This window comes from Dromiciops gliroides, chromosome 4, assembly GCF_019393635.1.
Source record: "Dromiciops gliroides isolate mDroGli1 chromosome 4, mDroGli1.pri, whole genome shotgun sequence".
Classification (NCBI taxonomy): Eukaryota; Metazoa; Chordata; class Mammalia; order Microbiotheria; family Microbiotheriidae; genus Dromiciops; species Dromiciops gliroides.
Window position 1 is genome coordinate 418,664,551 of NC_057864.1, and position 21,905 is coordinate 418,686,455.

The 21,905-nt window shown below is 42.7% G+C and overlaps 1 protein-coding gene across 1 annotated transcript in view; it reads left to right on the plus strand.

The window, feature by feature from the left end:
- Positions 1–21,905, plus strand: part of SLC44A3 (solute carrier family 44 member 3) — a 104,662-nt gene that overhangs the window by 21,521 nt on the left and 61,236 nt on the right. The window contains exons 5-8 of the mRNA XM_043962445.1: positions 5,069–5,229; positions 7,437–7,526; positions 10,285–10,409; positions 16,064–16,250. Coding sequence (XP_043818380.1) covers positions 5,069–5,229; positions 7,437–7,526; positions 10,285–10,409; positions 16,064–16,250 — 563 coding nt within the window. The remainder of the gene's footprint in view (positions 1–5,068; positions 5,230–7,436; positions 7,527–10,284; positions 10,410–16,063; positions 16,251–21,905) is intronic.

Here is a 21,905-nt window from a genome sequence, read left to right on the forward strand (position 1 = left end):
TGCTGATTAGGTATTTCACACTTCACCTTGACTCAGCACTGTCCTTACAACTCTGCTGGTGAAATGACAAGGTTTGAGATACTCTTTTCTAGCCCCCTCAAAAATGGTGGAGGAGGGGCAGCTAGGTGGCGCAGTGGATAGAGCACCAGCCCTGGAGTCTGGAGGACCTGAGTTCAAATCTGACCTCAGACACTTAACACTTACTAGCTGTGTGACCCTGGGCAAGTCACTTAACCCCAATTGCCTCACTAAAAAAAAAAATGGTGGAGGAGCTGCTTAAGCTTCCTCCGCTATCTCCACCCTGCTCTAATGGTACCCCCAGAGGCTCATAGAACTCATTTAAAAAGTCAAAATCAAGAGTGCCAGCCAGAAACTCTCTCTCTTAACTACCATACCACTCTGCCTCCTGCCGATGTCATGAAGGGGGAGAATGACTAAGGGAGTACTCCTATGTCATACCAGAACACCAAGACCTTTCAGCAGTGGGTCACCTCATAGCTAGAAGCAGCTAGGGAGTTCATCATCTCCAAAATACCCTAATGCTGAGTCACACATGTAGTTAGCCAGAAACATGCAAGAGAATATGATCTTGTGCTTTGTTGGAGAATGGGGTGGCTCCCATTCCATAGGAATTAGAAGGCTGACCACGAGGAATTTATCAAGAGGGAATGGGGTGACATAGTCAGACCTGTGCTTTAGGAATATCACTTGGACAGTTGTGTGGAGGATGGTTCCAGGATAGTTTACAGGCCAAAATTAGGGGGCTGTGGTGGTAGTCTAGGTATGAAATGAGGACCTAGTGTATTAGCTGTGTAAGGATAGATGGATCTCAGTTGTGGACTTTTTAATCAGTGGGACTTGCCAACTAATTAGAGAGACATAAGGAAGCAGGACAAGTAAATAACTATAAAGTTATGAATGGGAAAGATGGTAGTGCCCCCAACAGAAATAGAGAAGTTCAGAAGAGGGGGAAGGTTTGGGGAAAAGATGCTGAGTTCAGTTTGGGATGTATTGAGTTTAAGATGCTAATAGGATATCCAGGTTGGAGATGTCCAGCAGCTAGTGAGGAATGAAGGACAATAATCTGTATATCATCTGTTTAGAGATGGTAATCCAAGGGGATGGATATGATAGAGACTGTAGAGAGAAAAGAATCATACCACTGAGAGAGCTTTGGAAGATGCCTACGTTTAGTAGAGGAGAAGGAACGAACAAAGGTGACTTAGAATGATCGGTCAGCTAAGGGGGTGGAGAACCAGGAGAAAACAGTGTCCTGGAACACAAAGGAGGAGAAAGTATCCAGTAGAAAGGGGATAATGAATGATATCAAAAGCAATGGAGAGGTCAAGGAAGATGAACACTTAGAAAAAGACTTTGTATTTAGCCGTTAATCGATCGTGGTCGGGCACATTTCCAAGAAGGTCAATTACAGAAAGACAGATTCTATATGTAACAAAATATTCAGAGCTTACTTTGTGGTAGCAAAACATGGAAACAAAATGGATGTCATCAGTTGAGAAGTGGCTAGCATATTGTAGTACGTGAATGTAATAGGATTATTTTTCCATAAAATGAATATAAGGAATTCAGAGACACATGGAAAAACTTGTATGATCTGATGCAAACAATGAGAACAATGTACATAGTGAGTATATTGATCACAACACTAAAAGGCAGCCAAATACTCATGAATTTTAATAACAGTCTCAGCCCCGGAAAACTGATGATGAAACACATTCAGGGGAACTAAGAAGTACAGAATTCAGTATAGACTATTAGATAATTGTCAGCATATCAATTGATTTTGCTTTGATGTTCTTTGTTTGAAGGAAGGGGTCAACTTGCAAGGGGAAAACCATGGTATAAAAAACAAAAGGCAAATAAGATTTAATGAAGCAACCAAGACACACACACACAAATTATTGAGAGAAAACAGTTTCAGTAGATTGTAGGCTCAGAAACCAAAGGGTTAAGAAGTGGGTATGGAGGAAGTAGAGAAGGCCGGTGTAAACTTCTCTCCCTAGGAATTTGGCACTAAAAGGGAGAAAAGCTACAGGATGATAGCTGGATAGTGCCAAGATTGCTGGCAGCAGGAGAAAAAGATATTTGCTTTAGCAACTATTGCCTCTAAACCAACAGAGATAATGGGCAGCAGGAGGTTGAAGTTCAGGAGCCAAAGGACAAGGGAAGTAGCAGCTGATCTGACCACTTGCTTATCAGAGGAGAGGACCAGAGTCAACAGGAATTAATGATGGTCAGGAAGGTCATGTGGGGAAGGAGATCTCTGACCCCCTTCACTTCAGGATCAGCCCTTTTGTTTTCTGTCTCTATCTGGCACATTCCTGGAGATGGGCTGGGCTGGGTCTACAGCCAGGGAACTTAGAGGGAACGAAGGCTTGGAAGAGTCATATATGGAAAGAGACTAATAGTACCATGTGGGACATTCTCCCCTCCCACTGAAGTCCCAGTCCCAGTGAGGAAATGGGGCTATGGTAACTGCCTCCCTGCTTCTTGCCCCATGGTAGTATGAATACAGTCCTGGGCTTTAGAACCAGGAAAAGCCAGGTTCAAATCCCACCTCTGTTAACTTAGAAACTGTATTCATGAGCAAATTACCTGACTTCCCTGCCTCTGTTTCCTTATCTGTAGAATGGAGATAACAATAACAGGAGTGGTCACCTCACAGAATTGTTGTGAGACTCAAATGACACAGTGTATATAAAGTGCTTTCCAGTCTTTAAGGCATAATATCCAGGTCGTTGCTGTTGCTGTCCTCTCTAGACGGTAACAGCAGCCATCCAGGGCAAATAGCCGAGTAGTTACTGCCCTCTGCAGATGTCAGCTAGAAGGGCAGACAGAATTTGCATGTACTCTTCTTATCTCTGAATCCAAGTAGGAAGAGTCTCCAGAGGCTGGGAATCTCTTCTATAATTACCTCCCCAGTAGCCATGCAGGCTCTGCTTGGAATTCCCCGATTGCAACAACCCAATACCTCTGGAGGCTGCCCATTCCACTCTAGGATGGGACAGATTGTTAGCAAGTGTTTCTTTCTATGACATTTACGTCTGCATCTCTGCAGCTTTTACTCCTAACATCTAGTTTTGCCATCTAGTGCCAAGCTGAACATGTGGGAGCCTTTCAGGTACTTGAGGACCACTACCTTAGTCTCCATGAGACTTTTCAGACTTAACATCACTAATGTCTTCCCCTGAGGCTTTCATGAGCAGGTGTTCCATCTCCTCACCTTCTGTCTCATGGAAAGGTCTCCAGTCCCTTGTCTTTTCCTCTTCAGAAGATCGGACGAAGCCAGCAGTCTTGTTTTTTATTTTATTATTATTATTTTTTGAGGGGCAATGGGGGTTAAGTGACTTGCCCAGGGTCACACAGCTAGTGTCAAGTGTCTGAGGCTGGATTTGAACTCAGGTCCTCCTGAATCCAGGGCCTGTGCTTTATCCACTGTGCCACCTAGCTGCCCCCCCAGCAGTCTTGTTAATGTGCTTGGATCTCTAATTGCTATAACAGCATTGTGTTCCACCACCCCCACCCCACCACCTCCTGCCACCACTAACCAAGTTCTCTAAGAAACATGGTTACCATCATGGAAATTTGTAATAAATAGTTGTTGTCTAGAAGGGACACAAAGAAAGGACTAGGGCACATTGGGAAGAGGGTTAGACTTAAAAGTCAGGAGACCTGACTTTTCAAGTCTCAGATGCGGCACCTTGGGCAAGTCAGTCAGTCAATAAGCATTTATTAAACAGCTCCTATGGGTTGAGGCAGTTAGGTGGTTCAGCAGATAGAATGTTGGGCCTGCAGTCAAGAAGACCTCAGTTTAAATCTGGCCTCAGACACGTACTAGTTGTGGGATGTTGGGCAAGTCACTTAACCTCTGTTTGCCTTAATCCATTAGAGAAGGAAATGGCAAACCACTCCAGTATCTTTGCCCAGAAAACCCCATGGACAATACTGTCATGCCGAGGTCCACAGGATCATGAAGAGTCAGACACAACTGGACAGCTATGTGCCAGGCACTGTACTAAGTCCTAGGGATACAAAGAAAGTCAAAAGATAGTTCTGGCAAGCCACTTAACCCCTCAATGCCCCCAGGCAACTCTAAGACAATGGAACAGGTGGCTATGTGTCAAAGTAAAGGGAGTTACTTCATAGGAAGCTGACTATACCAATGAAATCACAGACAGGTTTGTTCCAAAAAAGAAAAAAAATCATTGTTGTTATTGAAAGACACCCTTTCCTTCAATATCAGTTAATAGTTTCTATCCACTCACCTGGTCTCTGTCACATCCAGAATATAAGATTCTCAGTGCAGCTGAGCAACATCACCTTGCTGGCTTTTTTTTTTTCCCATTTGTCTCTGTGTTTGGGGAATAAATTGGAAATGGGGGAGAGATGGGGAAAAGGAGGGGCAGCTGGCCATAGTAGACTGAACACTGATCCTGGAGTCAAAAATACTAGAGTTCAAGTACAGCCTCAGAACCTGGGCAGGTCATTTAAATTCTGTTTGCCTCAGTTTCCTCAACTGTAAAATGGGGATAATAATGGCACTTACCTCCCAGAGTTGTGAGAATCAAATGAGATAATGTTTGTAAAATGCTTAACACACAGTGCCTGTCACATAGAAAGTGCTTTATAACATATGAACTGATGCATAGTGAACAGAAACAGCAATATTGCATGATGAAGAACTGTGAATGACTTAGCTAATCTCATACTATCCATCTCCAAAGAAAGAACTGGTATTGACTGAACACAGACTGAAGCATGCTATTTTTCACTTTCATTTTTTCTTTTATTCAAGTTTTCTTATACAAAATGACTAATATGGTGATGTTTTACATAATTACACATGTGTAACCTATATCTGCTTACCACCTTAAGGAGAGTGGAAAGGAGGGATAGAATTTGGAACTCAAAACTTTAAATAAAAATGTTTATGATTTTTTAAAAAGTGCTTTATCATTAATAATTATTATGGCTCTTGTGTGTGTGTTTGTATACTGGCTGGAAGAACTTACAACAGCATTACCATCCATCCTGTTTTTTTTTTTAGCAAATCTTTCCCCTTGTTCAATCGCTGCATCCCTCAAACCCCTGAGTGCTACTCCCTGTTCGCATCTGTTTTGATCAATGATGCGGACACCCTCCATCGAATCTTAAGTGGCATCATGTCGGGGAGAGACACCGTGTTCGGCCTCTGTATCCTCGCAGTAGGTAATTGTCCTTTTTTACAACTTTCCACAAGGGTGTGGTGAACGGCTGTGGGCCTAGAACTGGTCTTCGTCCTGTACTGTGTGCATGCTCACCTCCTAGCTTAGCCCAATGGCATTTTGCTTCATGCCTGCTTCCTTGTGTTCTGTCCACTTAGCGGGAATGGCTTCAAAGGACAGGGAAGGTTCTTTGTCCTATTTTAGTCAGCCATCCAGGCTCTGGCCTGAGTTTTTCATTGAAATATTTGAAAAAATGTCAAAAATACGAAAGTCTTAAGTCCTAACAATCCAGGGTCCTTCGAGAGTGTAGCTAAAAAGCAGATCAGCAAACATTTACTGAACATCGCCTGTGTTCCCAGCTAGGTGCTGGGTGCTGAGGGAGGTCCAGAATAGACACCAAACATGATGGTGATGGTAGCTGGCATTTATGCAGCACCTTAGGTTTATGTCTTACACTACTTCACAACCTATATTGAATTGCTTACTGTCTTAGGGAGAAGGAAGGAGGGGAGAAAATTTAGAACTCAAAATTTTATAAAAATGAATGTTAAAAAATTGTCAACAGGTAATCACAACATCATAAGACTTATGTGGAAACCAGGTTTATCACAAGAGAAATGAAAATTCCTGGAAACCCAATGGACTCAAAGTTTTTACAGAAGTTTACACTTTTATAATAGCAGGACAAAGGAAGGAGGGGATGCCAGGAAGGGGCATAATGTGGGAGGGGGAACAGTTCATTAAAGGCGTAGGACACCAAAACCACTCCCCACGGGGAGAAGCAAGGCAACAATAAAGCCAACTACTTTCCCTTTTCGAACTGCTAGGCTATGAAGATAGGAGGGTCCTCTTATCTGCAGAAGACCCCAGCTTCACAAGCAGTACCCCAGCCTGGCACAGACAGCTGGTGCCTATCTTGCCTCCCAAGGACACACAGGTGAATCCAGCTTGGGGTATAACAACAAATTATGCCAGCTCAGGGGGAATTTTGTCCTTGACATATTCAGGGCCTCCTGCATCCTCTGAGTCCAGAGTTTCTGAAAAACACAGCAACTCAAAAAGACAAGTTCAGGGGATCCCCTTAACAACATATAATTGGCAAAACAATAAAATACTATTAAAAAATCGAGTTGCTAAACCCAGTACTGTTTGAAGCTGAAGGGGGAGCTTGTTGGCAACATAGGCAGGAGGGGATGAAGGGAGGCTCCTTGGAAGAGATACTGTTGGCATTGGTCTTTAAAGAATGATTGAGTTCCACAGGTGAAGATACAGACTTGGGCATTCTGGGTATAAGGAACAGACTGAGCAAGGAGAGCACTGGGCATTTCTGTTTGCCCGTGGAGAGTTCCCCAAGTTGACTGGGGAATGGGTGTAGGGAGCAGTAATAGAAATAAGACTGCAAAGCCAGGATGGCCCCAGACTAGAGAGGGCCTCAGCTTCAGGCAGTATTGGGGAAAAGATCATCAATTCATCTCAGTAAGCATTCATTACCACAGTGGTCCAAGTAAACAACATGAGGCAATGGAATCACAAAGCCCAAATGGAAATAATGCCTGCCTTTCAGGAGTTTACATTTTGCCCTTTCTCTTCAATTGGAAAACTTGCAACAAACCAGAAGTAGAATTTCATTTAATCCTCACCCTCACCCTCCATCATCCCTCCATTCCCATATGAGGCAAAAAGAATTCAGAAATGGAGGGTGGCAGACCAGTCATTCCACGGTCACTTTGGACTTTGGAACTCCCTAAGTATTTCTGCTGATTCCTAATAATTCAGCTCATACCTTTAAGTAGCTAATTCTGTGTATTGGAGTTGCTGTGCTGCAGTCCTGGGCACCCAAAGAGAGACATGACATAGACCCTGCTCTCCAGGGGCCTGGTAAATCTTCCTTACTGTCTTGCAATCCAGTAAAATCCTGGCATTTCCAAATAATGAATGGCTCTTTGTCCTGAGTAGGTGAGACTTCATGAACTTAAGTACTCAGCACAGTGTGGCACATAGTAGGTGATTAATAAATGTCTTATCCATTGAGTGATTGATCGATCTCTCTTAACAGTTCTTCCTTGAGCACTGTTCAGACTTCCGCAGAGATCTTACAGGCTACGTGAAGTGCCTGGTCCTGGTTCTTCCAGGAGTTATGGTAGCCATCATGCAGATCCTCTTCATTCTCTTCATTGTTGGCATCTGTGATTTCTCCTCTTGTTTTTGCAGCCTTGTCTCTGACCATGATGTTCACCTTCCGATTCATCACCACCCTCCTGCTTCATATTTTCATTTCCTTGGTTGTTTTGGGCCTCGTGTGTAAGTATTTCTACGTGGGTTGTATTTTTGTTTTCCTCGAGATCTGTGATTTTATTGATTTAGGGAAATAGCAACATGAAAATGTCCTCTCCCAACGCATCCTTGACTTGGAGTCTTAGAGACCCACCTGGGGCACTGAGAAGCTGACTTGCCCAAGGTCACACAACCAAAATGTGTCACAAGTGGGACTTGAACCTAGGACTTTCTAACTCAAAGGCTGGCTCTCTGTCCTCTACCAGATAAAGTACCCTCTGCAAGATGAAATCACATATCTAATCTTCCTCCAGCTAACTGATACTTGTGGAGAATTGATTCAAGAGTTGCTTCTGGATTGACATATCCAACAACTGAAATTCAATCCATTAACAATAACAACTCACATTTTTATAACACTTTAAGGCTTACAAGGTGCTTAGGAAATGCTATCTCACAAAAACCCTGAGAAGTAGATCCCACAGGTATTATTCTTCGCATTTTACATCTGAAGAAACTAAGCCTGAGTGTACTAGCTAAGTACCTTGCCTGTGATCAAACAGTGAATAAGGGATGGAAATGGGATTTGAACCCAGTTCTTCCGTATTCCAAACTCAGCACTCTATCCACAATGCCATATTGCTAGACTGTGGGCAATATACACTCCATATATGGCAGCTAGGTGGCTCAGGAGATAAGAGACCTAAATTCAGATCTGGCCTCAGGCACTTACTAGTGGTATAATTGTGGGCAAGTCACTTTATTGCTGTCTGCCTCAGTTTCCTCAACTGTAAAATGGTCATAGTAATAGAACGGCATCTATTTCCCAGGCTTGTTGTGAGAATCAAATGAAATAATATTTGTAAATGCTTAACTCAGCACAGTGCCTGACATGTAGTGAGGGCTATAGAAATGCTTATTCCCTTTCCCCTCCACATCAGGATGTTATATGATGATTTTCCTCAACTCTGACCTTTCTTCTATAAATTCAGGGATTGTTTCAATAAGACCAGCATTTATTAAGCACCTACTACATACCAGCCACTGCATTGGTGGCTGAAGTTACAAAAACACAAAGATTTCCGTGGCATTTGATATGTGCAAGTGACTAAGATGTTATTTAATACTTAGAATTTATACTTGTGTTAACTTGGGCTAAGGAATTAACCTTTAAGGACCTCTGTTTCTACAGGATGCAGTAATAGGGCAGTAGTGTCCAGGACAATGGAAGTGATAATCCTTCTGTCCTCTGCCCTGCTTAGATCACACCCAGGGCACTGTGTTTGATTCTGGAGACCCCGTTTTAGAAAGGCTATTCACCAACAAGAACAGATCCAGAGAAAGGCCCTGAAGATGATGGGTTAGCTGGGATAGTCATACTGAGGGATAACTGGAGGAACTAGCCTAGAGAAGACTTACAGGAAACCGGAGAGCTGCCTTCAAGGGTTTGAGAGTTTGTCAGGTGGAAGATGGGTCACACTTGTGCTTCATGGTCCCCAGGTGACAGAACCAGGAGCAAAAGGTAGAAGTATCCAAGATTAGGAGATTTCACCTTGGTATAAAGGAAAAAATTCCTAATAGGGTCTCCAGAAGTGATTGTGGTACAGAAGGAAAAGGCAGCAATAAAAATTACTTTTAAAAGATTGTCCTACCTTATTCTAAATTAGAATGGTCTCTCTTAGAAGGTAGTGAGCTCCTCGTCAATCAGATGATTCAGTCATTTAGTCAGTAATTATCTATTGAGCACTTACTATGTGCCAGGCACTGTGGTCATACAAAGAAAGGCAAAATATCAATTTCTGACCTTAAGGAACTCACATTCTAATTGTGGGGGGAGAGGCAATCTATAAATAGCCGCTTAAATACAAGATATATACAGGGCATATGGGAGGTAAGTTAAGTGGGAGTTGGCTGAACACTTGTTGGAGATATTAAGGAGGCAATTCCTGTTGAGGTGCAAATTAATACTGTTTAACCTCTAAAGTCTCTTCCAAGTCCAAATCTTGTGATTATCCCTTATTTAAATAATGATCTTCTTCTTTTCTTTCTTTTTTTTTTTTTTTAGTGAGGCAATTGGGGTTAAGTGACTTGCCCAGGGTCACACAGCTAGTAAGTATTAAGTGTCTGAGGCCGGATTTGAACTCAGGTCCTCCTGACTCCAGGGCTGGTGCTCTATCCACTGCGCCACCTAGCTGCCCCTAAATAGTAATCTTCTAAATGAAAAGGCAGGTCTCTGCCTTGAACAGGATATCAAAGGCAGGGCCACTTCTAGACTTGGCTCTTGGGTTCCTGAGCATGGTGCTCCCCCTTCCCAGTTGAGTGGGTCCTGTTCTGACTCTGGACTCCCCTTGGAGACTACCCAAAGATTCGCAGCAACCGCAGGGTGAAGCAAAAAGCCTTAAAAGTGGGCAGCTAGGTGGTGCAATGGATAAAGCACCAGCCCTGGATTCAGGAGCACCTGAGTTCACTCAGACACTTGACACTTACTAGCTGTGTGACCCTGGGCAAGTCACTTAACCCTTATTGCCTCACAAAAAAAAGAAAAGAAAGAAAGCCTTAAAAGCCGGTGCTTTGCAAGTCACACTCATGACCCACTCCCTTCCCAACTCCATCAAAAGTGTGGCTTATTACCTTTGGGACCCGGCACATGAGAGAGGCCGTTCAGGGTAGGCAGGTGGCACACTTCAGCTCAGCAGGTCACAGCTTTGCTGTGGGATCTGTAGCTTTTAGAACGAGGGTTGATTGAGGCCAGATGGTGTTTTTTGTTTTTTTTTTGTTTTTCCAGTTGTCTCTGGTGTGTTATGGTGGCTTTATTATGACTATATCAATGACCTCAGCATCGAATTGGACACCGAAAGGGAAAACATGAAGTGTTTGCTGGGATTTGCTATTGTCTCCACAGTGATCATGGTAAGAAGTGCCCCTTCTCCAAGAGGGCAAGCATTTGACTCGGTCAGTCTGTCAATAGACACCTATTAAATGCTTGCTATGTACTGGGGTAAGGGCAGCTAGGTGGAAGAGTAGATAGAGTGCCGGGCCTGGAGTCAGGAAGACTCATGTTCCTGAATTCAAATCTGGTCTCAGACACTTACTAGCTGTGTTACCCTGGGCAAGTCACTTAACCTTGTTTGCCTCAGTTTCCTCATCTGTAAAGTGAGCTGGAGAAGGAAATGGCAAACTACTCGAGGATCTCTGCCAAGAAAAACCCAGTTGGGGTTATAGAGAGTCAGATACAACTGAAAAACAGCTGAACACACATGTGCTGGGCACTGTGCTGAGCCCTGGGTATGCAAAGAAAGCACCCTTTCCCCCCCCTAAAAAAGAAAACCCAGTTCTAGCCCTTAAGAATTGTACATTCTAGTGAGGGAGACAAGATGTAAATCACTCTGTACATACAAGATCCATACAGCATAGATGAAAGTAATTTGAAAGAAGGATGCATTAACACTTGGGGAATAAAGAAACACCTCTTTCAGAAAGTAAAATTTGAGCTGAACCTTGAAGGAAGCCAGGGAAAATAAAAGGTGAAAGGGCAGAGAATTCCAGACATGGGGGACAGTCAGGGCAAAGGTCTAGAGGTGGGAGATGGAGGGTCGTGTCCAAGGAAGGAGCATGTGGAGAGGAGTGAGCACCTGGCTCTAATTGGAGAATCTCAAAAATTGCCTTTCCAGAAAAAAAACAAAACAAAACAAAAAGGCCACAGTTAGCCCTGAACCTCAAAGCGTGCAGGTGAAAGCCAATGCCCCTTTGCTTCTCTGATTCCTGCCCAGGGAGAAAGGAAAATCTTTCAGGAAGAACAGAAAATGTCTCTCTTTATGAACCCCCTCCTGCTCCCTCCCAGGTCCCGATCGATGTGAATTTAGCACTCTGCTGTTTTCATTCCTGCCTAAGCAGACACGAGGTAGAAGCCGAGAGAGGATGAGGTTACAGCCTCCTGATAATGTGGGGAATGTTTCCTGTTTGGGAAGACTGGCACCTCCCCCCGGCCAATGAACGTGCTGCTCTCTGGCTAGCGTAACATCTCACGATGCAGTGGGACACACAGAGCCCTTTGTTTCCAAACCTGTTGGCCGCTGGGTGGGTGTAGTTTTCAGAGAACCTGCTTTTCTCCTCCCCTGTGAGCTCTCTAGTTAGAAACAGATGAGTGCCAAGTGCCAAGACAGCAGAAAGAAGCTTTATTCTACCCTACTCCTCTCTCTCCACCTCCTCAAAACCCTGAAAAATGTTAGTGACTGGTGGGTATTGGGACTGACAGAACGATGGCTTCCTAGGACCCTTCACGGGGCCAGAAATTGATTTCAGCTGACCCATAATCCCTCTGTCTTTTGGTATATGAGATACTTACCTTTTAATGGAGGGGGGAGGTGGAACTCTGAAAAACTAGGCACCTGCTTCATAGGGCATATCCCTGGCCTCCCTTTAGACCTTTTATGAGATTTCTTTGCACATATAATCTCTAAGGACCACCCCACACTCAGGACATGTAATCCATTCATTCTTTGTGCAAAAAATTGTGTAATCTTAGATGAAAGAGAAGGATGCTACAATAGAGAGGGAAGTCTCTTCTCTACATGTCTAGGGAAGGTACAGTAGTTCCCATTGGAGAATCTCACTGTAGTACTCATTAGGTCACTCAGACCTTTGTATTGTGGTTTATCTTTTCATTTACTTATTCAACATTTATTGAGTATATGCAACATACCCTGCTGGGCATTAAGGAAAAGAAACGATAGATAAGAAATGATAACTGACTTCTTAATTTTTTGGGAAGCCAGGGCAATGAGGGTTAAGTGACTTGCCCAGGGTCACACAGCTAGTAAGTGTCAAGTGTCTGAGGCCAGATTTAAACTCAGGTCCTCCTGAATCCAGGGCTGGCACTTTATCTACTGCACCACCTAGCTGCCCTTGATAACTGACTTCATGGAAAGAACATACAGTCTAGCAGGGATAGTAAGAGATAGACAGTCTAAGGTGAGATAGGTGGTGCAGTAGATAAAGTACTGGCCCTGGAGTCAAGAGGACCAGGGTTTAAATCTCACCTCAGACACTTACTAGTTGTGTGACCCTGGGCAAGCCACTTAACCCCAAATGCCTTAAACATTCCAGGGCCATCTCCAGTCATCCTGATCTATAGCTCACCAGTGGACCCAGATGGCTCTGGAGGAGAGAGTGAGGTTGGTGACCTTGCACAGCCCTCTATCACTTAAATCCAATTCATTGCAAGTCATGACATCACTCTGATGTCATGGTCCTTGAGATGTCTAATAGACAGTTGGAGATGTGAGACTAGGGGTTCAAGAAAGAGCTCAAGGCTAGATAACTAGATTTGAGAATTATCAACATAGAGACATTAATTGAATCTATGGGAGCTGATAAGACCACCAAGTGAAATAGAATAGAAGGAAATGAGTAGAGAGTTCAGGACATAACCTTAGGGGATACCCAGAATTAGCAAATTAAATCTGGATAAAGATCCAGCAGAGGAGATAAACCACACAAAAATAGATATTACACATTCAATCAACCCACAGACATTCATGAAGCACCTACTGTGTCCTTGGTGCTGAGGATACACATGCAAAGGTGGCACAGTGGATAAAGCACCAGCCCTGGATTCAGGAACACCTGAGTTCAAATCTGGCCTCAGACACTTGACACTTACTAGCTGTGTGACCCTGGGCAAGTCACTTAACCCTCATTGCCCTGCCAAAACCAAAAATAATCCCTACTCCTAAGGAGTTTACATAACCATCATTTAAAAAACAACAGACAAACATGGTGTCAGGAGTTTAGAAGAGGGACAGAACATTTATGGCTGGGAGAATCAAAGAAGACTTACTTGAGATTACCTTTGAGTGAAATATACATGTTTATATTAATAATGACAGAGTACTTTATATACATTATTTTGTTAGAACCTCACGATAGGCCTTTGGGAATAGGGAACTGCAGGTAATACAATCCCCATTTTACAAATAAAGAAACGGAGACTCAGAGATTGAGAATCACAAGTAGTGAGACAGTCAATATGTGTCCCAGTCAGGACCTGAATCCGGGTCATCCAGACTCCAAATATAACACTCCATCTAGCACACCTTGCTGTCTCTTTTAAGGAGATATAAAATGGTCACCAGCAAGAGTGGGGGAAATGGGGTGGCATGGAATTCAAGGACTGTTTCATATAGTTTGTGAATATAGAACGACTTTAAAAGACAGATGTCAGATTAATCTCTAAAGCCACATTCCATGGTCATAGGTTCCTATTTGGCTTGCCAATGGGTGCAGCTAGTCATAAGGGAAGGCGGATGAGAATATGGATGGATTTATGCAAATTTCCTATGTCTACTGGGCAAACTACCTACCGTGTGCTCTCAAATTATGGTTAATAGCATAATATCTGTTTAAGCATTAATAGTTTAAAATTGCCCTAAGAATTTTAGGACACCCTGTATAATAATAGTAAAAATGGACAGTTTTATACCTACTTACAATTAGAAAGTGCTTTACATGCATGTAACACCTGCTTTGGCCATGCCCAGAGGTATTGTATATGTGGAGGGGCATGTGACTCCTGATTAGCTGGCAAAATGTTGAGCATGGTGCATTAAGGACTTATTTGAGTTAGCTGCAGAGACATATATGGAAGAGAGGTCTTCCAGTGAGCTGATTGAGAGAGACTTTTGAATAACTCCAAGGACTCCAGTCTACTATTCAAAAGTGGAGGTGAGGGGCGGCTAGGTGGTGCAGTGGATAAAGCACTGGCCCTGGATTCAGGAGTACCTGAGTTCAAATCTGGCCTCAGACACTTGACACTTACTAGCTGTGTGACCCTGGGCAAGTCACTTAACCCCCATTTCCCCGCAAAAACAAAACAAAAAAACAAAAGTGGAGGTGTAAGTCCCTTGCAGCAGGTACACAGCATCTCTATATTCTCTTAGCCAATCAGGAGTCACATCTCCCACCACATGCACAGTACAGGGCTGAAACTTCAGGCACTGCCCAATAGAGTGTTATATACATTGTCTCATTTAACCCTCACAATAACTATGGGAATAAGGTAGGACAAGTATTATTATCCCATTGTAGAAACAAGTTACCTAAGGAAGATTCAGAGATGTTGTGACTTGCTCAAGACCATCAAAATAAATGGTGGAGCTTGGATTTGGTCCCAGAGCTGCTGACTTTATATCTAATGTTCTTTCCTCTACCCCATACTGTCTCCCACAGATAGATTACAAAATACATATGTTACAGGCTCATAGATTTAGCTCTGGAAGGAAACTTAGTGTGACGTTTAGTCTAAAATTCATTTAACAGATCAATCAATCAAAATTTATTAAATGCTGACTATGTGCCAGATGAGGAAACTGAGGCACAGACAGGTTAGGTGACTTTCCCAAGGTCAAACATCTACTAAGGGGCAGAAATAGAATGCAAATATACAAGCTTTGACTCTCTATCTAGTCTTCTTTGCATTGTAGCCTCTTACTTCTAAGAATATCCACACCCCTTCAATGTAGCATGAGAATCTCACTCTATTCCCTGAAAGATCATCCCAGTTTTGCTTCATTTACGACTTATATCCACATAAATGATAAATCTAATGCTACTTTATGGCACTATCCATGTTGGTTTCTCATCCCTTCGCATCTCATCTCCCCTTTCCAGCCTTTATTGAGCACCATATGCATCATGAACATTTATAGTTAACTACTGTGGGAGAAATATCCTAGAAATAAAGGATGAATGCCCTGCATCAGAAAGTTTGTAATTACTCTCTGTGGTTTTATCTTATTGTCCTCCTCACTTTCTTTTGGGCATAGAATATATCAGTTAATGTGAAAAGACTAAGCAGAATGAAGTCAGTAAACATTAAATGCCTACTATGTGCCAGGCACTGTGTAGCGTGCTAAGAATACAAAAAGAGGCAAAAGACTCCCTGTCCTCAAAGGGCTGTCAACCTAATGAGAAAGATGACAAGTAAACAAATACATTAAATGCAGGAAAAATATGAAATAATGAATAAAAAGGAGGCACTAGAATTCAGAAGGGTTGGGGAAGGCTTCTGGTAGAAGATCTAATTTTAGTTGGGACTTAAAGGAAGCCAGGAGACAGTAGGACTGAGAGTATTCCAGGCACAGGGACAACCAGAAAAAATACCCAAAGTTTCTTGTTCATGGGCCATCAAAGAAACCTTTGTCATGGGATCAGAGAGTACATGGTAGGGAGAAAGGTGTAAGAAGACTGGAAAGGTAGGAGGGGGCAGGTTATGAAGGGCTTTGAATGTCAAACAAAGGAATAAGTTGTTTTCTGAGAATTCATTAGGTTTTAAGATTTTTTTTTTGGTCAGGGCAATGAGGGTTAAGTGACTTGCCCAGGGTCACACAGCTAGTAAGTGTCAAGTATCTGAGATCACATTTGAACTCAGGTCCTTCTGACTCCAGGGCCAGTGCTTTATCCACTGTGCCACCTAGCTGCCCGCTTTTAAGTTTCTTATGGCTTAAAAAAACTACAATTCTCCAGAAATTTTCAAAAGAATTTGCTAATTGCTTTTTCTTTAACAGGTGGTTCTGCTTATAATGATTTTTGTTCTCAGAGAAAGGATCCAGTTGACAGTAGAACTTTTCCAAGTAACGAGTAAAACTATCAGCAATTCCCCTCTCCTGTTCCTCCAGCCACTTTGGACATTTATAATTCTCATTTTCTTCTGGGTGCTGTGGGTTGCTGTCTTGCTGAGTTTAGGAACTGCAGGTAAGTGGCCAAGTGTTTTCTGTCATCTTGAGTTCTAAGCTAGAAAAGAGGACACCTTCACCTGGAGGTGGTATTTATTGTGAGGGTTCCCTTTCTTGTTGCAAAAGGAGGTGACACCATGGCAAGGAGGAGCTGATGAAGATGGAGGAGAGGAGTGGCAGGACTTTGTAGAAACATAGGACGGTGGGGGCGGCTAGGTGGCACTGCCCTGGATTCAGGAAGGACCTGAGTTCAAATTCAGCCTCAGACACTTAACACTTACTGTGTGACCCTGGGCAAATCACTTAACCTTCATTGCCCCGCCCCCCCCCACACACACACACGCCAAAAAGAAAGAAATATAGGAAGGTGCTTTCTACCTCTTGTACAATTGTGACTTTGTTTATTGTGCATTCTATTAATCTGATTATGATTTGATATTGTGAGAAGTAACAATGAAGCATGTATATACATATATATCTAAGTATATATATATATGTCACCCAAACCAAGTCACCACATTATCCATTGACCTAAAATACCTGTTATAATAATAATCAATGTAATATAAATATATGCATATATATAACAAATGTATATTTAAAGCGACCACTTCATGGTAATTCTATAAGGACTCAAAGAATTTTTAGAAATTAACAATATTAAAGAAGATGATCTACCTAGAAATAGTACTGTCAAATGTCTTAAGCTTGAACCTTGACCCAAGTTGGTAAACCAGCTGATGGGAAATTATTAGAGGGTGAGGGAGAAGCCAGAATAACTATCATCATTATCACCATTATTGTTGTTGTTGTTATTAAAATTTGCATAAAGCATTAAGATTTAAAAATCAGGGGCAGCTAGATGGCACAGTGGATAAAGCACTGGCCCTGGATTCAGGAGGACCTGAGTTCGAGTTTGGCCTCAGACAATTAACACTAGCTGTGTGACCTTGGGCAAGTCATTTAACCCTCATTGCCCCACCCCACCCCCCCAAAAAGATTTAAAAATCACTTTATACACATTATCTTATTTGATCCTCACAACAACCCTGGATAGTATTATTGTCCTCATTTTATAGGTGACAAAACAGAGCCTGAATGAGCCTGACCTGACTTAACTAGTAAATGTCTGAGACAGGTTTTGAACTTAGGCCTTTGGGAAAGTCACTTAATTTCTCAGTGGCTCAGACTCTAAATTGCAGAAAAAGTGTCAACCTACATTGATAGAGGGATTTTCCTCACTGAGAGTTTCTTGCACCAAGAAAACACATATCCGACAGCTCACCTCTCCCTCACCCCCAATTTAAAAAACAAAAGCAGAAAGTATGTGGCAGAAATTGAAAGTTGAGTGAGCACAGAAGTTCAAGTGCATGAATCCCAAAAAGGTTAAGTCTAGTTAGTATATCTGTTCTCAATAGTGGACTTAGAAACTCTTTTCAATCTTCTTGGCAAGCAAAACCATACTGCTGGTTTATTTTTATTTTATATTTATTTACTTATTATTTTACATTCATTTTTGTTTTATATATTTATCTGTTTGATTTGAGGATGCAGGATAAAGTTACAGAATCATTGATTTCCAGCTGAAAGGAATCTTAGAGGCAATTGAGTCCAACCCCCTAATTTTATAGATGAAGAAACTGAGACAGAAGTTAAGTGACTTAAGTCTTCCAGCAATAGCAGAGGTGGTACTACCCAGGCTAATGACCCTCCTGTATGTTTGAAGCAAGTCCACTTCATTTCTTCATTGGCTCTGACTTAGGTATATCAAGAAGATGACCAAGGTGCAGTGGCCCTGGTGACTGAAGTTGATTCTAATAGACAATAAAGGGGCAGCTAGGTGGCACAGTGGATAAAGCACAGGTCCTGGATTCAGAAGGACCTGAGTTCAAATCCAGCCTCAGATACTTGACACTTACTAGCTGTGTGACCTGGGCAAGTCAGTTAACCCTCATTGCCCCACCAAAAAAAGAAAATAAAGCTGGCCCGGGAATAGGAAGATGAATAGGTTCTCCAGTCCAGGTAGCAGAGCTGAAAAATTAGCTGGCTGCCATTAGGAGTGAGTGGGGACAAGCCAGTGACATCCCCAGTGGGTGATGAGCCTTCCTCTACCCATCCCCTCTCCTTGTTGCCCTCTCTTGACAACAACCATCTGTGGCATACCTCCTCTTGTTACCAGGATCTCCAGTTCTGGGTCTTAGTCCTCTTCTCTCTGGTACCTGGTTTGAGTTTTGTATCTTTGAACATCAGATTTGTTACTCACTGCCTAGAGATATTTATTTCTGTAGGACCTACAAATTCAAATCAATCAAAAAGCATTCAAAAAGTGCCTGTTATGTATCAGACACTGTTTTAGGTTCTAAGCGTCCCAGTACAAAAAAAAAAAAAAGATTCAATCCCTATTTTCATGGAGTTTGCATTTTATTGAAGGAGAAGAGAGAGAGGAAGGCAGGCAGGCAGGAAGGGACAAAGGAACGAAGGAAGGAAGGAAAGAAAGGAGGGAGAGAAGAAAGAAGGAAAGAAATTGGGTGTGTGATTTCATTGGCATAGGGAACTTCAGGGAGAAGGAAGTCCCTCTACCAGTGCAGGTTGGCACCCTCTCTGCAATTTACATTCTTATATAGTTGCCCAGGACACTAACAGGTTAAGTGACTTGCCCAGAATATGATGAATCGGAACAGATGTAAGATTCAAATCCAGGTCTTCCTGGTGGTAATAGTAATAATCATAAAATAGTAGTAATAGATAGCATTTATGTGGTACATTAAGGTTTGCAAAGAATTTTACAAATATTTCACAGATGCAAAACCTGAGATAGAAGTTAAGTGATTTACCCAGGGTCACACAGTAAGCATCTGTGACAGGATTTGAACCTACATCTTCCAGATTCCGGGTCTAGTATTCCATCTACTGTACTACCTAAGCTAACATTCTATCCACTAGATGATGTTTTAAATATCTATAGAATGAATGCACCCCCACAATGTGGTAATTAAATACAAAGTTGCTGGGGAGGGAAAGCATTAGCAATTGAGAGGATCAGAAGAGGCAGACAGCACTTGAGCTAAGTCTTGAAGAGAAGAGATCTAAGAGGTAGAAATGAGGACTGAGTTGCATTGCAGGTATGGGGAACAGCCAGTACAAAGGCATGGTGGTGGCAGATGAAGTTTTATGTGGGTGAACACAAAGCAAACCAGTTTGGCTGGACCACAGAATACAGGAGGGGGAGTTAATGTCTAATAAGTCTGAAAGGAGATGATAGGTCAAAATAGAGGAAAAGCTGTATTATGGATTCAAGGAATGTTTTCAGAAACTGCTAAAGCCGTTATAGCTGAGTCACAATAATCCAGCGATGTTCCTGAGGAAACACGAGCCTTCCTTTCGTATCACAATAAAATTCCAGGAAGTCCTTGAATGTCAGGACACAGTTACTGCTTCAGAGAGCTCCTCTCTTTATACTAGACAGCCCCAATACCCTGGGATCAGTTCTTTGTCAGTTCTGGATGTCAGTCAGTGGCATCATAGGGTCATAGGGTCAGAGTTGGAAGGGACATTATAGAAGTCAATGCATTCATTTTGGGTACCCGAAGAGATTAAGTAACTTAGCCATGGCCATAAACATAGTAAGTTAGTGCTGAGCCAAGATTCGTGAAATCCCAGCATTGAGGACAAGCTTTTAGCTGAAGACCTCATCACCTCCAGGGCTAGCTTATTCCCCATGTAGATGGCACTAATTGCTTTGTTTTTCCTTATATCAAGCCTAAATTTGCCTCTGTGTTGCCCACCTATAACAATAGCTCAGCCTTCTGGGGTCAAGTAGATCAACTCTAGCCCTTCTTCCATAGGTTAGATTTTCAGATAACTGTCTCCCCCAAGTCTCCTCTTCTCCTCATCACTACCCTCTGTCTCTGATTCGCGTGTGAGGCCATGCACTCCAGACCTCCATTTAAGGAGACAGCTAAGCTCAAAAATCTCATCTCTCACCTGGCTGCATCATTTTGGGACTTCTCTGACTGACTTTTCCCTGCTGCCTCTGGGTTTAGTACCTCCCCCCAACCCTTTCCAACTTCCTTTTGGGTTTTGTCTTCTCCCATGAGATTGTAACCTCCTTGAGAGCCAAGATCATCTTTATTTGTATTTGTGTCTCCAGTGTTTAGTACAGTGCCTGTCACATAGAAGGCACTTAATATAAATGTTCATTGACTGTTGATGCCAAGCTAAATATACTCACTTCCACTGATCCTCATCTGATGTGATGAGGATCCTCATCCTCCTGATTTTCCTCCTTTGGATGGATGTTCTTCAGCTTATCAACATTCTTGCTAAAATTTGGTACTGAAACCTGAGCTAAGAGTCCAGACATGATGCCCTGTGTTCTAGTTTTACCTTTTTGTGTGAATTTCCAGTCTCCCCAATTAGAATATGGACTTGTTGACTCCAGGGACTATGTCTTGTAATTCTAGTGTCAAGCTCAGTGCCTTTTTTTTCCCCTTTTTTTTCGGTGAGGCAATTGGGGTTAAGTGACTTGCCCAGGGTCACACAGCTATTAAGTGTCAGGGGTCTGAGGCCAATTTGAACTCAGGTACTCCTGAATCCAGGGCTGGTGCTCTATCCGCTGTGCCTCCTAGGTGCCCCTAGCTCAGTGCCTTTTAACCATGATATTCTCCATCACAATGAACTGGATGAATCAAGACAACACTACCACCTTCTCTGATTTACCTCACACTTGCCTCAGCTAGCAAGGAGACAGTAATTATTGTGTAATGAGCCATGTCATTAGCATATGGTAAGGCTCAGTGAGGGTTTTTTGGCGATGCTATCAAATGAGAATCCCTAACATTAGCAAGAAGCAAGGTCCATTGGCTAGGATCCTAGTTGACACAGCTAATAGATCTCTAGTTCTAGAGTCAGGAAGAGCGGAGTTGAAATCCTTTTTAGATATGTGACCCTAGGCAAGTCACTTAACCTTTCCATACTTTGGTTTGCTTAGAGGCTTCTGAACTCAGTAGCTTCTTTTCTTTATTTTTTTTTCTTTTGCAGGACAATGGGGTTAAGTGACTTGCCCAGGGTCACACAGCTAATAAGTGTCAAGTGTCTGAGACCAGATTTGAACTCAGGTACTCCTGAATCCAGGGCCGGTGATCTATCCACTGCGCCACCTAGCTGCCCCCTCAGTAGCTTCTAAAGTCTATCCCAACCATCCCCTCAGGGCCACAATCTCCTGAGCTATTTCTTTTGGGACCTATGATTTTATTGGTTCAGGGAACTCCTACTGAAGAATTCCCTTTACTAATGCAAATCAGTACCAGCTGCATAAGGTGGCTTAGTGGACAGAGTGCCAGGCCTGGAATCAGGAAGACCTGAGTTCAAATCCAGTCTCAGAAAGTTACTGCCTTTGTGACCCTGGGCAAATCACCTCTGTTTGCCTTAGTCCACTGGAGAAGGAAACAGCAAACCACTCCAGTATCTTTGTGAAGAAAACCCCATGGACAGTATGGTCCATGGGGTCATGAAGAGTCAGATATGACTGAATTGACCAGACAGCAACACCACCACCAGCCATATAACTGAAAGCCCTAGAGAGTTGCCTGGGGCACTGACAAATGAGGTGGTTTGTCCAGGGTCATCCAGCCAGCACATATCAGGGGCAGAACTTGAACCCAGATCTTCCTGA